The sequence below is a fragment of the Antedon bifida genome, chromosome 2, assembly GCF_963402885.1.
Source record: "Antedon bifida chromosome 2, ecAntBifi1.1, whole genome shotgun sequence".
NCBI lineage: Eukaryota > Metazoa > Echinodermata > Crinoidea > Comatulida > Antedonidae > Antedon > Antedon bifida.
The window spans coordinates 23,062,749-23,079,404 of record NC_136227.1 but is presented as its reverse complement, the minus strand read 5'-3'; the positions used below and the strand labels follow the sequence as shown (position 1 = coordinate 23,079,404).

The 16,656-nt window shown below is 33.2% G+C and overlaps 1 protein-coding gene across 2 annotated transcripts; it reads left to right on the top strand.

Moving 5' to 3' along the window:
- Positions 1–696: 696 nt before the first annotated feature.
- Positions 697–15,600, top strand: LOC144858624 (GMP synthase [glutamine-hydrolyzing]-like). 2 transcript variants are annotated; one of them, XM_078714710.1, is made up of 16 exons: positions 697–789; positions 3,967–4,096; positions 4,615–4,706; positions 5,374–5,488; positions 6,119–6,320; positions 6,698–6,891; positions 7,389–7,442; positions 7,686–7,797; positions 8,022–8,231; positions 8,676–8,894; positions 9,987–10,102; positions 11,047–11,172; positions 11,697–11,812; positions 12,773–12,903; positions 13,334–13,506; positions 13,956–15,599. In XM_078714710.1, the coding sequence occupies exons 2-16, from the start codon at positions 3,968–3,970 to the stop codon at positions 14,055–14,057; spliced, it is 2,091 nt and encodes a 696-aa protein (XP_078570836.1). In that variant the 5' UTR covers positions 697–789; position 3,967; the 3' UTR covers positions 14,058–15,599. The 2 variants fall into 2 exon arrangements, with proteins under 2 accessions (XP_078570836.1, XP_078570837.1); XM_078714711.1 differs by having other exon boundaries at positions 704–736; positions 13,956–15,600.
- Positions 15,601–16,656: the final 1,056 nt, after the last annotated feature.

Genomic DNA, 16,656 nt, shown 5'->3' with positions numbered 1-16,656 from the left:
AATATATATTTCCCCTTCGTATATTGATGGATAACCTCACAGCTTTCAACCTATTGTCATAATTGTTGGGCTTATTTCAGAGACTTCTTGTTTGTTGATGTCATTGTTGCACCGTTTCTAATCGATGTTTCTGGTAAAGAAGTGATGTTCAAGAACTGCCTTCATCGGTTTACTTTACTATGGACGGTTTTGATCATAATTCAATGATTATTCAATTATTATAATACTGTATCAGCCTAGATCGACAATCAAATGGGAGTCATTGTAAATACCGGCCGATAGGTTGATAGCCAAAATAAAGTTTTGATTTGACTGATATCACAGTGAATTATTATTATTATGACAGCAAGAACAAAGTCATGATTTAACCATTTTTAAAGATTTTTACAGATTACTGTCTACATGCATCTCAATAATACTGTATTATCAGCAAATGTTTTCATAGACTCTCTTCTCCCAGACGTGCCTTGGGGTTTATAATTTGAACATGACAAAACTGTCCGCCTCTAGAACTATAGCTTCCGCTTGATATAGCTTCTGAATGAGTAGTGTAGTCCTCTGGGAATATAGCTGGTTAAAGCCGCGGTGCGGCAACAACACGACGACGATCCTTTCTACGAGTTGACCTTTTATTTTGAGGTCATTTATTAGCTGGGTCTTCTTCTTTTCAATTCCAGCTTTATTTTTTTATCATCCCGCCTGAGTTTCGCGCGTGTTAAACAAATTGAATCGAGAGGTATTTGAAACTTCTATTTTCAATAAAACTAAACTAATCTTTTAACTGTACAAGTAGGTATAATTGTGTATAATGTTGTTAAACATTAGCTATAGACTTGGAGGCTAATCTATATTATTAGTCCCCTAGTTAGGCCTAGCTAGAGGTAGTAGCCTAGCCTAGGCTAGGCCTAGCTTGGCCAGGGCTTGGTAGCTAGTAGTGAGATCCTCCGCTAGTAGTAGGCTTTATGACCTACTGTTACTAGGCCTAGCCCTAGCCTAGGAATTAGCCTAGCTAGCTAGGGCTAGAGCAGTAAGTGCAGTAGACTAAAGTAGGAGATAGGCTAATAATCCCCCATTCTACTAGGGTGTCTGATCATTTCGGCCGCCAGTCATTTCGGCCGCCGGTTATGGAATTGCCAAATTCATGAAACGCCAAAAAGGACAAAATATGTATTGTTCATTTCGGCCGCCAGAATTGTAATTATTCTTGAATATCTATGACACGCCATGTGTGTTAAAATGTTAATATTTTACTAATACTGTGGTATTAAGCCGATTCAGCGGTCTTCAATTCCAGAAAACAGCAGCGATATTTATGGCAGGATTGCCCGCTTTTCGATACATTAAAAACAATCTCATTTGCTGACTGATACGTAGCCCTACACCAGTTTTACTTAAAAATATATAGCTTTTATTTTATATAGATAAAACGTCATCATTTACATAAAAGGGGGAATCCCAGATTTTGTAGTTTTAGCGGCAGCGCGTGCATGGCACGCGTACAGCTCAATACGGCCGTTTCAGCAACCAAAACAAAATATCGGTAAATTTTTCAACCAATAAAAGTGCGCATAATCAGTCATTACCAAACAACCAGATGCCCAATCACATTGCAACAATTTGTCCTTCACGTCAAAGGTTAAAAATTATCGCATTTATCTGATAATTATTTATTTAAATGACAAAAAAAAAGAATATCCGCGTATTTGATCGAACCCTCTTACTTGGATATTTGGACAAACAAATAAACAATGCATCGCGCGTCATTGCATGTTTATTGAAATTTAATATGAAGTGTGCAAAAAGCAAAAAAACATTATAAAAAAAAAGGAACACCTACTTGTTTGGCGCATAGTAACTGCTTAGCGTCGGATTTTTAGCCTACCTTTGTTTTTTTAATATATTTATATATTTTATGACGAAATGCGTCCGACAATAATAAATCCCCTCAAAGATCATTGTTTAATGAGCCTTGTAAAACGCAACCTATGGCATTTTGTTTGGAAATTATAAATGAAACTTCCCTTATCGCAAAGCTATCATTTTTTTAATAAGAAGGAGGTGATGCTGAAGTTGTTTTATGTGCCAGTCAAAAACACTTTTATTCGTATGTTTTACATTTATTGTATTCATAAAGAAACACATTTTTACAAAGCACACGCATCTTCGGGACCTGTAAAATAAAAAAAAAATAAACATTTAATCAATATTCATTTGGACCAAAATATTCAGACGGTAAAATAATATAACTTAAAATCTATGGCAAAAAAAATGTATTTACATTGCACAACTGATCTCTGGTTTAAATGACCGTAGTTCTCTGTGGCGTTCCATAGACTTGGTAAAGTTATTTTTTTCACTGTAATACTGTACAGTTATTTCTGGCTATTTCAATTTGGCGCGCCATACTTGGCGGCCGAAATGATCATGCCATATTTTGTCCTTTTTGGAGTTTCATGAATTTGGTCGTTCCATAACCGGCGGCCGAAATGATTGGCGGCCGAAATGCACTGTGACCTCTACTAGTAGGGGGGAGGCTAGTAAGGGCCTACTGGTACGTAGTAGCGGGACGATTGGACCTTGAGACGATTCGGCACACTTAAATTTATCGGCTTTGATATGCATTTTATAATAAGCATAAGTGGATTCGGCCTATTAGCCTTATTTACCTAGTAGTAGTACGGTGAACAGACGATCGGGCCCATTTTTTTATGTGCCCAATCGTACACAAAGTTGGGCCCGATAGTCTTAACATTGGGCCCGATACGATAGCCAAGTGTATCATTTGTAAATCCGTTCCATTTATTATAGTTTATAATTGAGTTCTCTGAAAACAAATAAATGAGTATCGAAATGCACAATTGAATAATTGATCTGGAATCAAAAAATTAAGAAATTGAAATTAGAGTCCCTTTTAAACAATGAATTTAACTGTCATGGCAGAGAAAGTATCATTATTATTACGGTAGGCCCCTATGCATTTTTTGTATTAACAATGACAATATTTAGTAATGTCCCCTTAATAGGGGTAATCAACCATTTGGCACACTCAAAGGTGTCCCCATCCCCTTTATCCTCTTTTGTTTCGTGGTAAAGTCTCCCTTGAATTGAGGGTGTCCCAATAATTCTTTGGTTTTTTTTATTGTGTTTGGTATAGAAAAACAATAATGTCCTCTTAATAGGGGAATCAACCATTTGGCACACTCAATGGTGTCCCCATCCCCTTAATATATCCACTTTTGTTTCGTGGAAAAGTGTCCCATGAATAGAGAGTGTCTCAAAGAAGATTCTACATGCTGTATGCGCTGTAGCTCTACATACATGCACGATTAAAAAAAAACTCACTAACATTATTTGTATGTACATAGTTTATTACATTTGTATCACAAACTCGTGGAAAGAACACCCTTAATTTATTTTATGGTGAACAATTATAAATCCATTCGTTTTCGTGTACCGATCGTCTTTCCTTTATTTTTATAATGGGCCGATCATTTAATTATATTGGCCCGATTGTTAATAGGCCTACTCTTTAGGCTAGGCAGGCCTAATTTAAAATGTAACTTGAAAAAAGTGATGTTGTATCAAAACGTAATCATGAGATTAAGAAAAGAAGTAAGTAGGCCTACTTACCACTAAGGGCTGCCTAAACCAAGAAAGCTAACTAGAGGTAGTTTAGCCCCTCTATCATACCGCCATGTTAGAGACTTTCTTTCTACGCTATTACTAGGCAGTATTGTAGGTGGCTCATAACTAGGCATAGTTGTAAGCATATCTAATACATCAACATTAAAAAGTTCTCTTATAGGAAATGCGCTAATGCACTTTCATTCAGGTCATGGCAGTACTGTAGGTGTGAAAGAGCTTTAATCATGTAGTGTAATTTGGTTTTCTGCACAATGAGTTATATATATAAGATTCTAAATAATATACAATATTTAAAGAGTTTGATTTATATATTATTATCAGGATGAATGGTGCCACAAATCATAATGGAAGTGAAGGGTCTGCACAAGTGCAAGAAGAAACTAAGGAAATTGCAACTTCAAACACTTCAGAAAAAATAGTAATTCTGGACGCTGGAGCACAGTATGGAAAGGTAAAGTAGGATGATGCTGAACAATGTATGAAAACAAAATTACTAAAAAATGCTTGGCTTTTGACAGATTTAACATAACAGTGTAAACTGAAAACCTAAAGAAAGGCTCCCAAGTGGTTTGGAGGAGGTTTGCATAGGGGTTAGGGGGTTGAGGAAAGGTTTTTACAGTTATGAAATACCTGATAAAGTACCCACAATTTTTGAATAATGTAAGTGAAAATATTAATTTTGACTTCTGGAGCACAGTATGAAATGGTATGTAATCTCAATGGTAAAGTGAAATAGTAATTGTGACTTCTGGAGCACAGTGTGAAATGGTAAGTTATCTCAATGGTAAGTGAAATAGTAATTGTGACTTCTGGAGCACAGTATGAAATGGTATGTAATCTCAATGGTAATAAGTGAAATAGTAATTGTGACTTCTGGAGCACAGTATGAAATGGTATGTAATCTCAATGGTAAGTGAAATAGTAATTTTGACTTTTTTTTGTACAGCATTGTATTACATTTTTTTTCAGGTGATTGATAGAAAGGTTCGTGAGCTTTGCGTAGATACGGATATAATGCCATTGGAGACACCGGCGTTCATTATTAAGGAAAAAGGCTACAAGTAAGTCTAAACAACACTTGCTTTTGAATGTAACACAAAGAGATGATGCCACTAGATTCTTTACCATTGAATGCACTTTTTATTGTATATGAGACAACCGATATTTCAGAAGTATTTAATTGCAGTTAAAATATTATTTTCACAATGTATTTTGCTCATCGACAAGGCCTGAATACCCCAAAAAAACAAATAAAATGGCCTGAATTACTTAGCCCACTGCTCAATTTCATGAAATAATACCTACTTTCTGTATACAGTACTTACTTACCAAATCTCTATATTTTTAGCATGATTAAATTGCTTGCTTTGTAATAAATAAAGATGTGTATGCTAGCAATTTTTGCAAATAAAAAAAATATTTTGCTGTCAATTTTTCCTGCCAACCTCGACGAACTGAATGCCAGCATTTTCTGCTGACCTTATTTCTTCTGATATTCACTGGGCTGAAAAATTTATTTTAACCTTGCCTCTACAATAAAAGTACAATATTGCTGGCATAATTGGAAGAAGTAAAGTATTTGATTTCTTTATTATTTCAATTCAATTTCTTTTTATTTCGGAAATATCCATATTAATAAACTTATAAACAGAAAAAGAAAAATCTAAACTTAAGTATATAGAATGCTTCTCCATTAAACTTGGTATTTAAACTTGTATTACTTTGTAGAGCAATTATAATTTCTGGAGGTCCTGGTAGTGTAAATGATGATGAGCCTGCATTGTATGACCCTGCTATTTTTACCTCTGGTCTGCCTGTACTTGGTATATGCTATGGTATGCAGGTAAGTCTATTGCCACACAATATCAAGATCATCTCTCAATAATATAAGTAATTTGATTTAATCAACTTTATTTCAGAAAGTACCTTCAATATTTTATTTTATTTCAATTATACATCCATTGGCCAATTACAGGATGTTTTAAACAGTAGCATTTTAAAATTCACTTAGTTACAGTAAAAATGATTGGTACAGTACATTAAAGCAATAACAGTTACAAACATAAAAGATAAAGTATTACAATATTAACATTTAATACATACATATTAACAAAAATAATTAATAATTGAATGACTGCTTTAAAAAAAGTTTTATATAATATCTATTGATGCATTGTGGTTTACTAACTTATTATATGAAGGGGTAATCTGTGGATAAAACAGTTGTTTGAAAAGGAACAACTAATAGGTCTTGCAACGTGAGCCAGGTTTAGTGATTCTGAACCTTTCCGGTACAGTTCCGTCATTTTGATGCCTCATTTATCTTACCCCACATCCCCAGCATCTTTCCCCACCCACGTTTTTCAAATGTACTTTAAAACCTTCCCAGTACAAATTGGTATCATCGTCATACCATGTTAACATCCCATTACTAGCACAGAAAAACTATAATACTAATAATTATTTTTTGCAGATGATGAACAAGGAATTTGGTGGTACAATTCACAAGAAAGAAACAAGAGAAGATGGCCAGTATAAGATAACAATAAATAACAAGATAAAGATTTTTAAAGGTCTGGATGTTGAACAAATGGTTCTTTTAACGCATGGTGACAGTATTGGTGAAATTGCAAAGAACTTTGAAGAGTGTGCAAGGTCAGGCAATATTGTGGCAGGTTAGTCATTCAGTTAGTAATCACATTGAATAAAATTGTTTCTACAGAAATTCTACAAAATCTGTTTTTTTTTTATAAAAATAAACTTAATGTTTTAAAACCGGCCACTGTTTTCCATGGCAACAGATCATTTATCTTTTCTTCTGCTCATCTTTGGAATGGTCTGCCACAAGCTATTAAAAAGGCAACATCTTTTTACTTCTTATTGTGATAGGATAGACAGATATTCTTTCTCACTCAAGCTCGTGTGAATTCTGTTTTCATGTTTACTGCTTTTTTGGTTACATTAGGATATTTTATGGATCATTTTTGTGTGTAGTGCCTAGAAACATTTTATTAGGTGCTATATAAGACTACCATTATTATTATTTTCTTAGGCATTGCTAATGAAAAGGAAAAACTATATGGAGTGCAGTTCCATCCTGAGGTAGATCTGTCAGACAATGGTCGCCAAATGTTGCATCGATTTCTGTATGATGTTGCCAATTGCACTGGGTCATATACAATAGAGGGCAGACAGGCTGGATGTCTGAAGGAGATCAAGGACATAGTGGGTGAAAAAAAAGTATTAGTAAGTATCAACTCACCTACTATACTAATTTGAAACATCAAATGACAATAATGTACCAAAGCTATAGCCCTGAAAATAAGCGACGGCATATACTGTACTTATGTATGTTTTTTCAACACATATTACATACATACATAATACACTGGGATTTATTTATTTTACATAGGACATTATCCTTTCCACTTAGAGGTCTAGCTCACAACCATTTAAGCATGCAAAGTTAAAACCATCCCCAGATAAAAATTCTTACATTTTGCCATTTACATCATAATTTTTTTTGCTAAGATAAAAAATCAACCAGTGACCTGATTTTCTAATATTAATTTAATATTAAGTGTTTTTGGTTTTTGTTTAATGTTTATAAATGCTTAGCTTTTACTATGATCATATACAAAACTACAATTATTGATGTTACAAATGTTATCATCTTGGCATGTTAAATAATTTATAATAATTCTATTCTTAGTAATTTTATCTTGTTACATTTTGTCTTTTAGGTGCTTGTAAGTGGTGGTGTAGACTCAACTGTTTGTGCTGCATTGCTGTATAAAGTAAGTTATCAGAGGTTTCCTTGCATATCAAAAGTGTTTCTACATCCAGGCTGTTGATACCCAACCCAAAACTCTATTACTGGAGATCATTTGCTTGCTAATGTGTCTCGCATGCATACAGAGCAAAATAAAAGCGAAACGTACATTTCTCATTAGAAGTATCATTCCATGTTTATCATATTTCATTTTTTACAAACTTTTGCATTTTCTATTTCACCTTGAAAATTGTCTTTATATTTATAGGCACTAGATGAAGAGCAAGTATTTGCTGTCCATATTGACAATGGCTTCATGAGAAAACAAGAAAGTTCAAATGTGTTAGAGTCACTTGAAAAGATTGGTCTTAAGGTTAAAGGTTATTAGCTATTTTTAATAATTTTAAATTAATTTTATTCTCTCAGAAGTTTCTCTGGTTCCCTCTTGGACATCACACACCTGGTTAAATTTGTACAAAATTTGCATTTTAAAAGTCCAATTTGTTTATGTAAAATACAGTTTGATGTTTGACCTTTGGTCCTGTTTAGAAAAAAATGTTTTAATTATTGATATATGGTGATAAAAAAACCTATTTTATTGTAGTTGTGAATGCAGCAATGACGTTTTACAATGCCACTACCACGATAGCAGTTAATAAAAACAATAAATCAGCAAGGAGAACCACAAGCTCACTAAATACCACATACGAACCAGAAGAAAAAAGAAAAATAATTGGCGATACGTTCATGAGTACAGCTGAAGAGATTTGTAATGAGTTAAATTTAAAGCCAGAAGATACATTATTAGCACAAGGTAACTAATTTCATAATACAAGTATTATAAAAATATATAGTAGTATAGTATACTCATTTTGTTTTACAAATAAGTAGTTATTTTAGTCTTAAAATAGCCATTTCTTTTCATTGATTTTCACACTGAATATAACACATGAGGGAATTTCAGTTTGTTGCACTGTCATCAGTTATCAGACTTGTATCTCAACAATTTAACATAAATCTGAATGTGCAGTCCATCTAATTACAAGGTGGGTCCAAATAATGCAAGGAATGTGATGCGTAAATCAACCAATCAAATGTCCAGGATACACAGTCTGTTACAATAGATAGAATAAAAGTAGAATACAAAAATTAAATATAGTAGAAAATGACAAAAATATAGTATGTAGTAAAAAGTGATAAGTAAAGTCATCGTAATAGAACGGCTGAAAAATGTCATAAAATGAATTTTATTTTGTAGGTACTCTTAGACCAGACTTGATAGAAAGTGCGTCATCGTTAGTCAGTGGTTGTGCCGATGCTATCAAAACTCATCACAATGACACAGATTTAGTCAGACATCTAAGAAATGAAGGAAAGGTTGTTGAACCATTAAAAGAATTTCATAAAGATGAAGTTCGTGTTCTTGGAAGAGAACTTGGTTTACCAACAGAACTCGTTCAAAGGCATCCATTTCCAGGTTAGTAATAGGTTGTGTTTTCTCAAAATATATTCAATTTTCCAATTATCACCAAACTCAAATTTGCTGAGTCTTTTATAGTGGAACATTAAAATGTATTATTAGGTAATACCTGCGTTTTCAGAAGTGTATTATAAAATGTGATGCCTCCTTGATAATATTTTATAATAAATGAACAGGCAATGTCTGTAATTACATAATATTGATATGTCATACTGTAGTTGAAAATCTTAACAATTGATTAACTGAAAAAACTCCAGTATTTTACTATATCATCGTCACTATTATAGTGATCCCTAACCATAACATCGGCAAGGGTTTGAGGCTCACTCGCCTATGGTTCTGGTAGTAGATTTGTTTGTTTGTTTTTATTTTTTGCTCATATAAATATAAAATCACAAACTTAAATATAACAAAATCAAACCAAATATAAAAATACAAGCTAAGACAGTCCGGAGACAACAACAAAAAAATTTAAAAAAAGACGAAACATCGGAAAATCAAAATAATAAGAAAAAAAGCAGGACAAAAACAAGGGAAGACCAACAGCAAAAGGGACGCAACACCCAAGACGAAACAAGAAGAAAAAGACAAAGGACAGGGAACACAGAAAGAAGACAAGCAAGAAACGAGTCTTCTCGGAAAAAAACGCAGGTCATGTGCACTTTAAAGAACCTACTACATCTTTCAAGATGATCAAGGGGTTACCCCAGAGTACTAGTGTACACACTGCCATTGTCACACACAGCCAATCATCACACACAGCCAATCATCACACACAGCCAATCATCACACACAGCCAATCATCACACACAGCCAATCATCACACACAGCCAATCATCACACACAGCCAATCATCACACACAGCCAATCATCACACACAGCCAATCATCATAACTGGGCTTCTGGGAGACCAGTCTTTGACTGAAGAGGTCACCCAGTATAATGAAATAATAAATAGTCACATTAATGAATTACTACAGTGTGAATGGAATAACGTATGAATATATAGAATGACAATAACAAATTACCTTATTTTAATAAACTGAAATATTGTGATAGTAATATATTTGTACACAATATTATGTTTAGGACCAGGACTCGCAATTCGTATATTATGCGCAGATGAACCTTATATGTGTAAAGATTTTGCTGAAACTAGTGTTATACTCAAGATTATAGCTGATTATTCCAACACTATGCAAAAGGTAATTTGTAAAATTATGCAGTATCGTATCATTTTTTTACATGTTGGGTATTTATTGTACAGTATAAGCAAACATTCATGATCAACTATTTAACTATATCTACTCCACTGGTGAAACTAGAAAGCCACTGCGAGATTGAATACCTTCGTCTACTGTAAAATTAATAAAATATAAATACATCTTTTTGCTGTGTGTGATTTAGGCTGAGTTTGGTGTAAAGGTTATGTAACCAGCCTTTCAACTATCAATAGTTTCAGTTGACTAACAATAGAACAGCAATGCCAAAACAAATGGGTGAATTTGAAAAAAAAATAGGTTTTTAAACTACTCGTATAAAAAAACCTGTATATTAAATCAAATTATGTTTTTAAAATGACAAATCACAAATTATAACTCTTGCCTCTTGTACAAAAATGAAGTTTTTTGGGCAAGTAGTTCTCGAGAAAATGCAATTTCAGTTTACTTATTTAATACTTTAAGACTGCTCACCAGCTTTTGAAAATTCTGTCCTATCTTTTAACACTAGCAGGTCGGAAAATAATGCTAAAAAGTTGTCTAGAATTGGGACTGTGGTCCGGATTGCCTCCAAAATTGGTCCTTGACCACATATCTATCTGTTTTTTTTTTCATTTTGGTAATGATCTTGCAATAACTTTTTGAGTAATCCTGCTAACAAACAGACACACGACCAATTACATATACCTCCTTGGCGGATGTAATAAATATGAATTGACTTGTATGTCTGTATGTCCTCAATACATTATATTATTAAGAAATATATAACATGGCAACAAGGAGCTGAAATAAAAATTTGATATAATATAGAAACTAATACAAAGGTAAAGATTCAAATACATATTTTCTTAATTTATATATATCTAAATAAATCAGATGTGTTTCAAAATTATTATTTAATTTGTATATGCAAATTGTATTGTTTGTAGCCACATGCGTTAATAGGTCGAGTACAAGCCAGTTTAAGTCTTGAGGAGCAAGCCATGTTAGCTTCTATTACCAATCATGATTCCATGTCATCAGTATTAATGCCTATTAAAAGTGTTGGAGTTCAGGTATGTTGATTTCCATCTAATTCATTCTCATTCATTTTTACCCCTATTTTAGTACATAAAACCAAGGCAATCTAACAACAGGAAGCTGAGCTTGACATTGCTAAGTCGGAACAGTCCGTTGATCTTATGTCCGGCTGTGACAAACAGTACTGTACTATGTACATATTCTCTGCGATGTTGGTTAACTAAACATTTGAGAAAGCCAATTGAAAAGTTTAGGGGCGTAGAACTGATTCGTGTCGCAGCCACCCTTTGATCTATGGAGCTCAGCATCCTGTTGCCTTGATAAAACATATCCTTCACAATTCTTGTAGACCTTGGGCAACATTGGTCTCATGAGAATGTTGGAGCTCTAACAAAAACCAACTTAATGAAATTAAGATCATATACCTGAATTATATATAGTTATTAGGGAGGGTTCGTAATATTACTAATACGATACAAAAACAGATGCATCATACATTTGTTAACCTAAAGATTGACCAAATAAACAAAATTATAGTTTTGTTAAATTCATCTTTCAGGGTGATGGAAGAACTTATAGTTATGTAGCAGGGTTATCATGTGATGGGTCACCTGATTGGGAAAATCTTATACAGCTAGCAAAGATGATCCCCAAGATTTGTCATAATATAAACAGGTAGGCGTTGTAGTATATAAAGAGTATTTATTTTTTAATAAAAAAAAACATAAATGGCAGCACAAGGCTGAATTGTGTATGAATGACAAAAAAATGCATATAAAAATACTCAACACACAAATATATAAGTCATGGGAAAAAAAGTACAACAATCATGATAGATAGACCTTGAAGGGAATTTAATTAAGATATAAAATTTTATTGGAAAATCAACAAGGCTTTAACTGCTAGTATAACTGCATTTTCAACAAGATGTGTGTATATCTGTCCTCTAATAAATTTACTATTGGCAATATGCCTATTAAGATAACCTAAAACACAACCTGCAGCAGTGTGGACATGGCTTTATGAAATATATTCTTATCAACATAACATTTAATGTTATTTGGATAGTTTATTTCCTTACACTAACTCACACTAGAAGAACAAGGTTGTTGAATCTATTTCAATGGAATCAATTCACTGAAATGTATGACGTGTTATATTCAAATGATTTTCATTCACTGGTAGAAAAAATAAATTATATTAAAATTAACATTGTAGCATGTTAATAACATGTACTTAGTAACATTTTATGTCATAGAAACCCTACCGGGCACTAACTTTCTGTCATAGATTTAAATTTGACCCCTAGTAGCAAGTATGTCAGCAGCAGCAATAATTTGTTGACTGGCATTCTAATGTCTTTGTGTACAGATGTAAACAAATTCATTTAAACATGATAGCTTGTTTTTATTGAATCTACTGAGACTGGTGATTAGACCTTGTTACCCTGGCACCAACTATGCTAAATGTCTAGCCTAATATTTGTATCTACGACAAGAATGCTAAAACCTGGCCTAGCCTACCATGTGTGAATGATGTGAAGATACTGTTGATTTAATTATATACTACCACATAATACAGTAATAAGCTAATATTACACATTATACTTGTCTACATAATTTGTTTGTTTTGTAGAGTTGTTTTTATATTTGGAAAGCCAGTAAATGAAGCAATACAAGACATAACGCCTACGTTTCTAACGCCAAATGTTCTTGGAACTTTAAGACAAGCTGATCACTATGCACAGCTTATACTCAAGGAGAGTGGTATGTAGCCTAAACCAAAGACAGATTTACTAGGGGTTTTTCATGAAATAATAGAGATTTTCACGTCCACTATGTTGACTTATACTTTATGATATCATTTTGTTGATTTGCGCTTGCTGAAAGTAACAATTATTCATAATTAAGCAGTGGTCATGCGGTTTTGGAAAGTTATAGAAATGTATAGAAATTAAATTCAGTGTTTTTAAGGCCCCTGAAGGTCCTGGAAAATGACTTTGATTTCATAGATAACAAAAATGTAAAATCTAAATAAAATGTAAAAGAAATGTTTTTAAATGTTGATGTCTGCCAAATGTTGACGTTTTTATTGTTAACTTGTGTGCAATTAGTTTTGGAAATTTATATTTTTGACTCTGGAAAAGTGTACAAACCCTGAAAATATAAGTATTTAAAATAAATTATTTTATACCAGGCTTCTACAACAAAATTAGTCAAATGCCAGTCATTTTAATTCCGGTGCACTTTGATCGTGATCCTGTGTTACGCAAGCCATCATGTCAACGCAGTATTGTCATTAGAACCTTCATTACTAACGATTTTATGACAGGGGTACCTGCTATACCAGGCAAACAGTTACCAGAAGAGGTAAGTAATCTTACAAATGATTCATTGATATTTTTTTTTTTTAATGCAGAAAAACATTTGTGGTTTCTTCATCATTTCTTTTCTGTAATACAGTTTTTCAGCTAGGAAGAAGAAATTCATAGATGACATCAGCATACTCATCAATATTAAATAATCGTAACATACAAGATGAATTTGTATGGTAAACACACACAAAAATCCATTGAATTCTGTTTTCTTCTGATTCAATTTCACATCACATTTGCATATTATAGTATACCATTCGCTCTCATGTAATGTAAGGATGAAATGAGTTGTTTCCATGTGGGGAATTATTAAGTGCTAAAGTCCAATATTGCTGCTGTTGAATAAGCACAACTGGTACTTAACGTGTATGCACTTTAACACTGGCTTGTTGTGTGTGAATAAATTATGTAAAAGTAAAGTATCTTTTTTTAACTACCTATCAGGTATTGAGTGAGATTGCTAAGAAAGTCAAGACAATCCCTGGTATTTCACGTGTTTTATATGATTTGACTGCTAAACCACCTGGAACAACTGAGTGGGAGTAATTTTGGTTGGCTAGACCCAACAAAGCGTGTGACGACTTGTAGTGAGGCCAACAGAATGCTAGTCTTTAAATATGTCTTCCAAATGGTTTGATGAATGATGTTGTTGCAGTTCTGTGATATATAAAGCATAATATTCTCTGTTACTGGATACACTATAAATTGGTTAACATAGTATTCAGTGACTGCTTATTTATTTCTGTGGGGTATTTTAAATTTTGTAATGTGTGTATAATGTATTTAAATGCTAGAGTAAAGAAAGACTCCTGCAGTATGGCACCAAACACAGCTGAAGTTGTGCACATATACTTCTTAGCATGATTACACAAAGGCTTAAACATGTTTAAATTGTACACTATTTTACATTTGTACATGTTGCTAAATATGTGTAAATAAATTAATAAACAAAAAGGTAAACTGTAAAGTATATAGATTATTTCAAATAATTTTATTTACAGTAATGCATTATACTAGATAAATGTAAACGTAAGGCAAGTATTATTAATTAAAATTGAATTAAACATAACAGACATGCATGACAATTGGGCCAAATTGATATCATGCCTTGGAGAGTTATGTGCAATAATATTGAAAATGAGAGAATGAATTTGGGTTACCAATAATCAATAAAAATAAAAATTCTAGTTGAAGGCACCCTCCATCCATTTAAAGGGCACTTTCCATTTATTAAAAAGTAATTCATGTTGTATATATAGCTTTACAATATTATAAAATGAGGGTTATTTTGGGCTATATACACACATTACTATATGCAATTGTTATACACGTCTTGTCTATTGTGTGGACATCATAATTATGTGTATTTTGTCATTTGCATGCATAAACCATAGGTTTTATATTATGTTGCATTATGCATTAATAATTGTCATATATTATTGATGTACATTATGCATTAATAATTTTCATATATATTCATATATTTATTGATGTACATTTGTTGAATAGCTCCTGCTTAATTTCCGCTTTACCATCAACAAGTGTATAGATTATTTTTTAATAGCAAATGTAAATGTGGGGAAATTGAATTGTGAACAGGATGTGCACACAATATACTTCTTCAGCCCAAGGGTCCCCGTGTTGAGTGCTGTCACCAACCGGCGCCTGTTCACAACCAATAGTATAGGTATTCGCTTGTCCAAATTGTATTCACCGAGGTGTAATTCTACTCATTTTCTTTTTTAATACAAATTATATCAAATACCATACCACAAGTCTTACAGTCTTACAAGTCGGTTTTAATATTTATACTATAAATTTGTATTCTATGAAGTTAAATATGAATCGGCTTATTATGAAGGGCTTATGTCTAGGGTTGTTATGGATTATGATTTTCTAGATCATTAATTGTACGAGGTATATTGTGAAAAGATGGCTGCAGTTTCCAAAAATTGCTTAAATTCTTTTCAACTGTATGTTTTTTAAAATAAAAATATCGCATTTTCTTTGCGATGAAAATACCATCCTATGTGATTCACTTTATTGTAATAAAATATATATTGGTATCTTTATTTCAATAAAAACGTAAGAAATAATAAACAATATAACAATAATGCTTTCTGAACAGCCCTGTCACCTTTTTGACTGAATTGAAGAATCTGTAAAACTTTATGGCATTACTGGTTTAGGTTATCTTTAATCACTGGAGTGTTTTTTCTTCTTTCATGAATTTAATATTTGTGCTTGTTTATGTGCAATTGCTGAATAAATATACCGATATGCAATGTGCCATGGCAACCAATTAGTTGAATTGGGGCACTCATTTACATTCGCATGAGCCACCACCTCATGGAAGGCAGTACAAGAACCAAGACATGCCCCAGACCAATGGTGTCAGGTACTGCCCACCAAGCAATAAGAAGTAAACACGCTTCTGAACACTCCCAAAGTGAGCCACCTACAACGCTGATAGTCCTCCATTCCACACAGCAAGCACAGCCATATAGTTCAGGTACTGTCCACCAAGCAATGAGAAGCACATACGCTTCTGTTCTGAACACTCCCAAAGTGAGCCACCTACAACGCTGATAGTCCTTCATTTCACACAGCAAGCACAGCCATAGTTCAGGTACTGTCCACCAAGCAATGAGAAGCACATACGCTTCTGTTCTGAACACTTCCAAAGTGAGCCACCTACAACGCTGTTAGTCCTCCATTCCACACAGCAAGCACAGCCATAGTTCAGGTACTGTCCACCAAGCAATGAGAAGCACATACGCTTCTGAACACTCCCGAAGTGAGCCACCTACAACGCTCTTAGTCCTCCATTCCAAATATGGCAGTATCGTATCTTGCATCATACAACGTTTAAATATATGCCTTTTTATAACACATCTGTGTAGGTTCTTGTCATTTGATTAGAGGATGGGTCACATGTGGTTCTATTGCACTCTTAATTATGTCATTGAGAGCATGATGTCATTATATTTTTGCGCCTTCACTTTAAAAATTAATTAAAAAACGTACACAATTTAATAATTTGATCATAAATAATGTAATATAGACTATATATACATATGTACTTTGACGTACAGTAACTGTCAAGTTTATAATTTTATGGAAAATGTTATATCAATCTTTAATT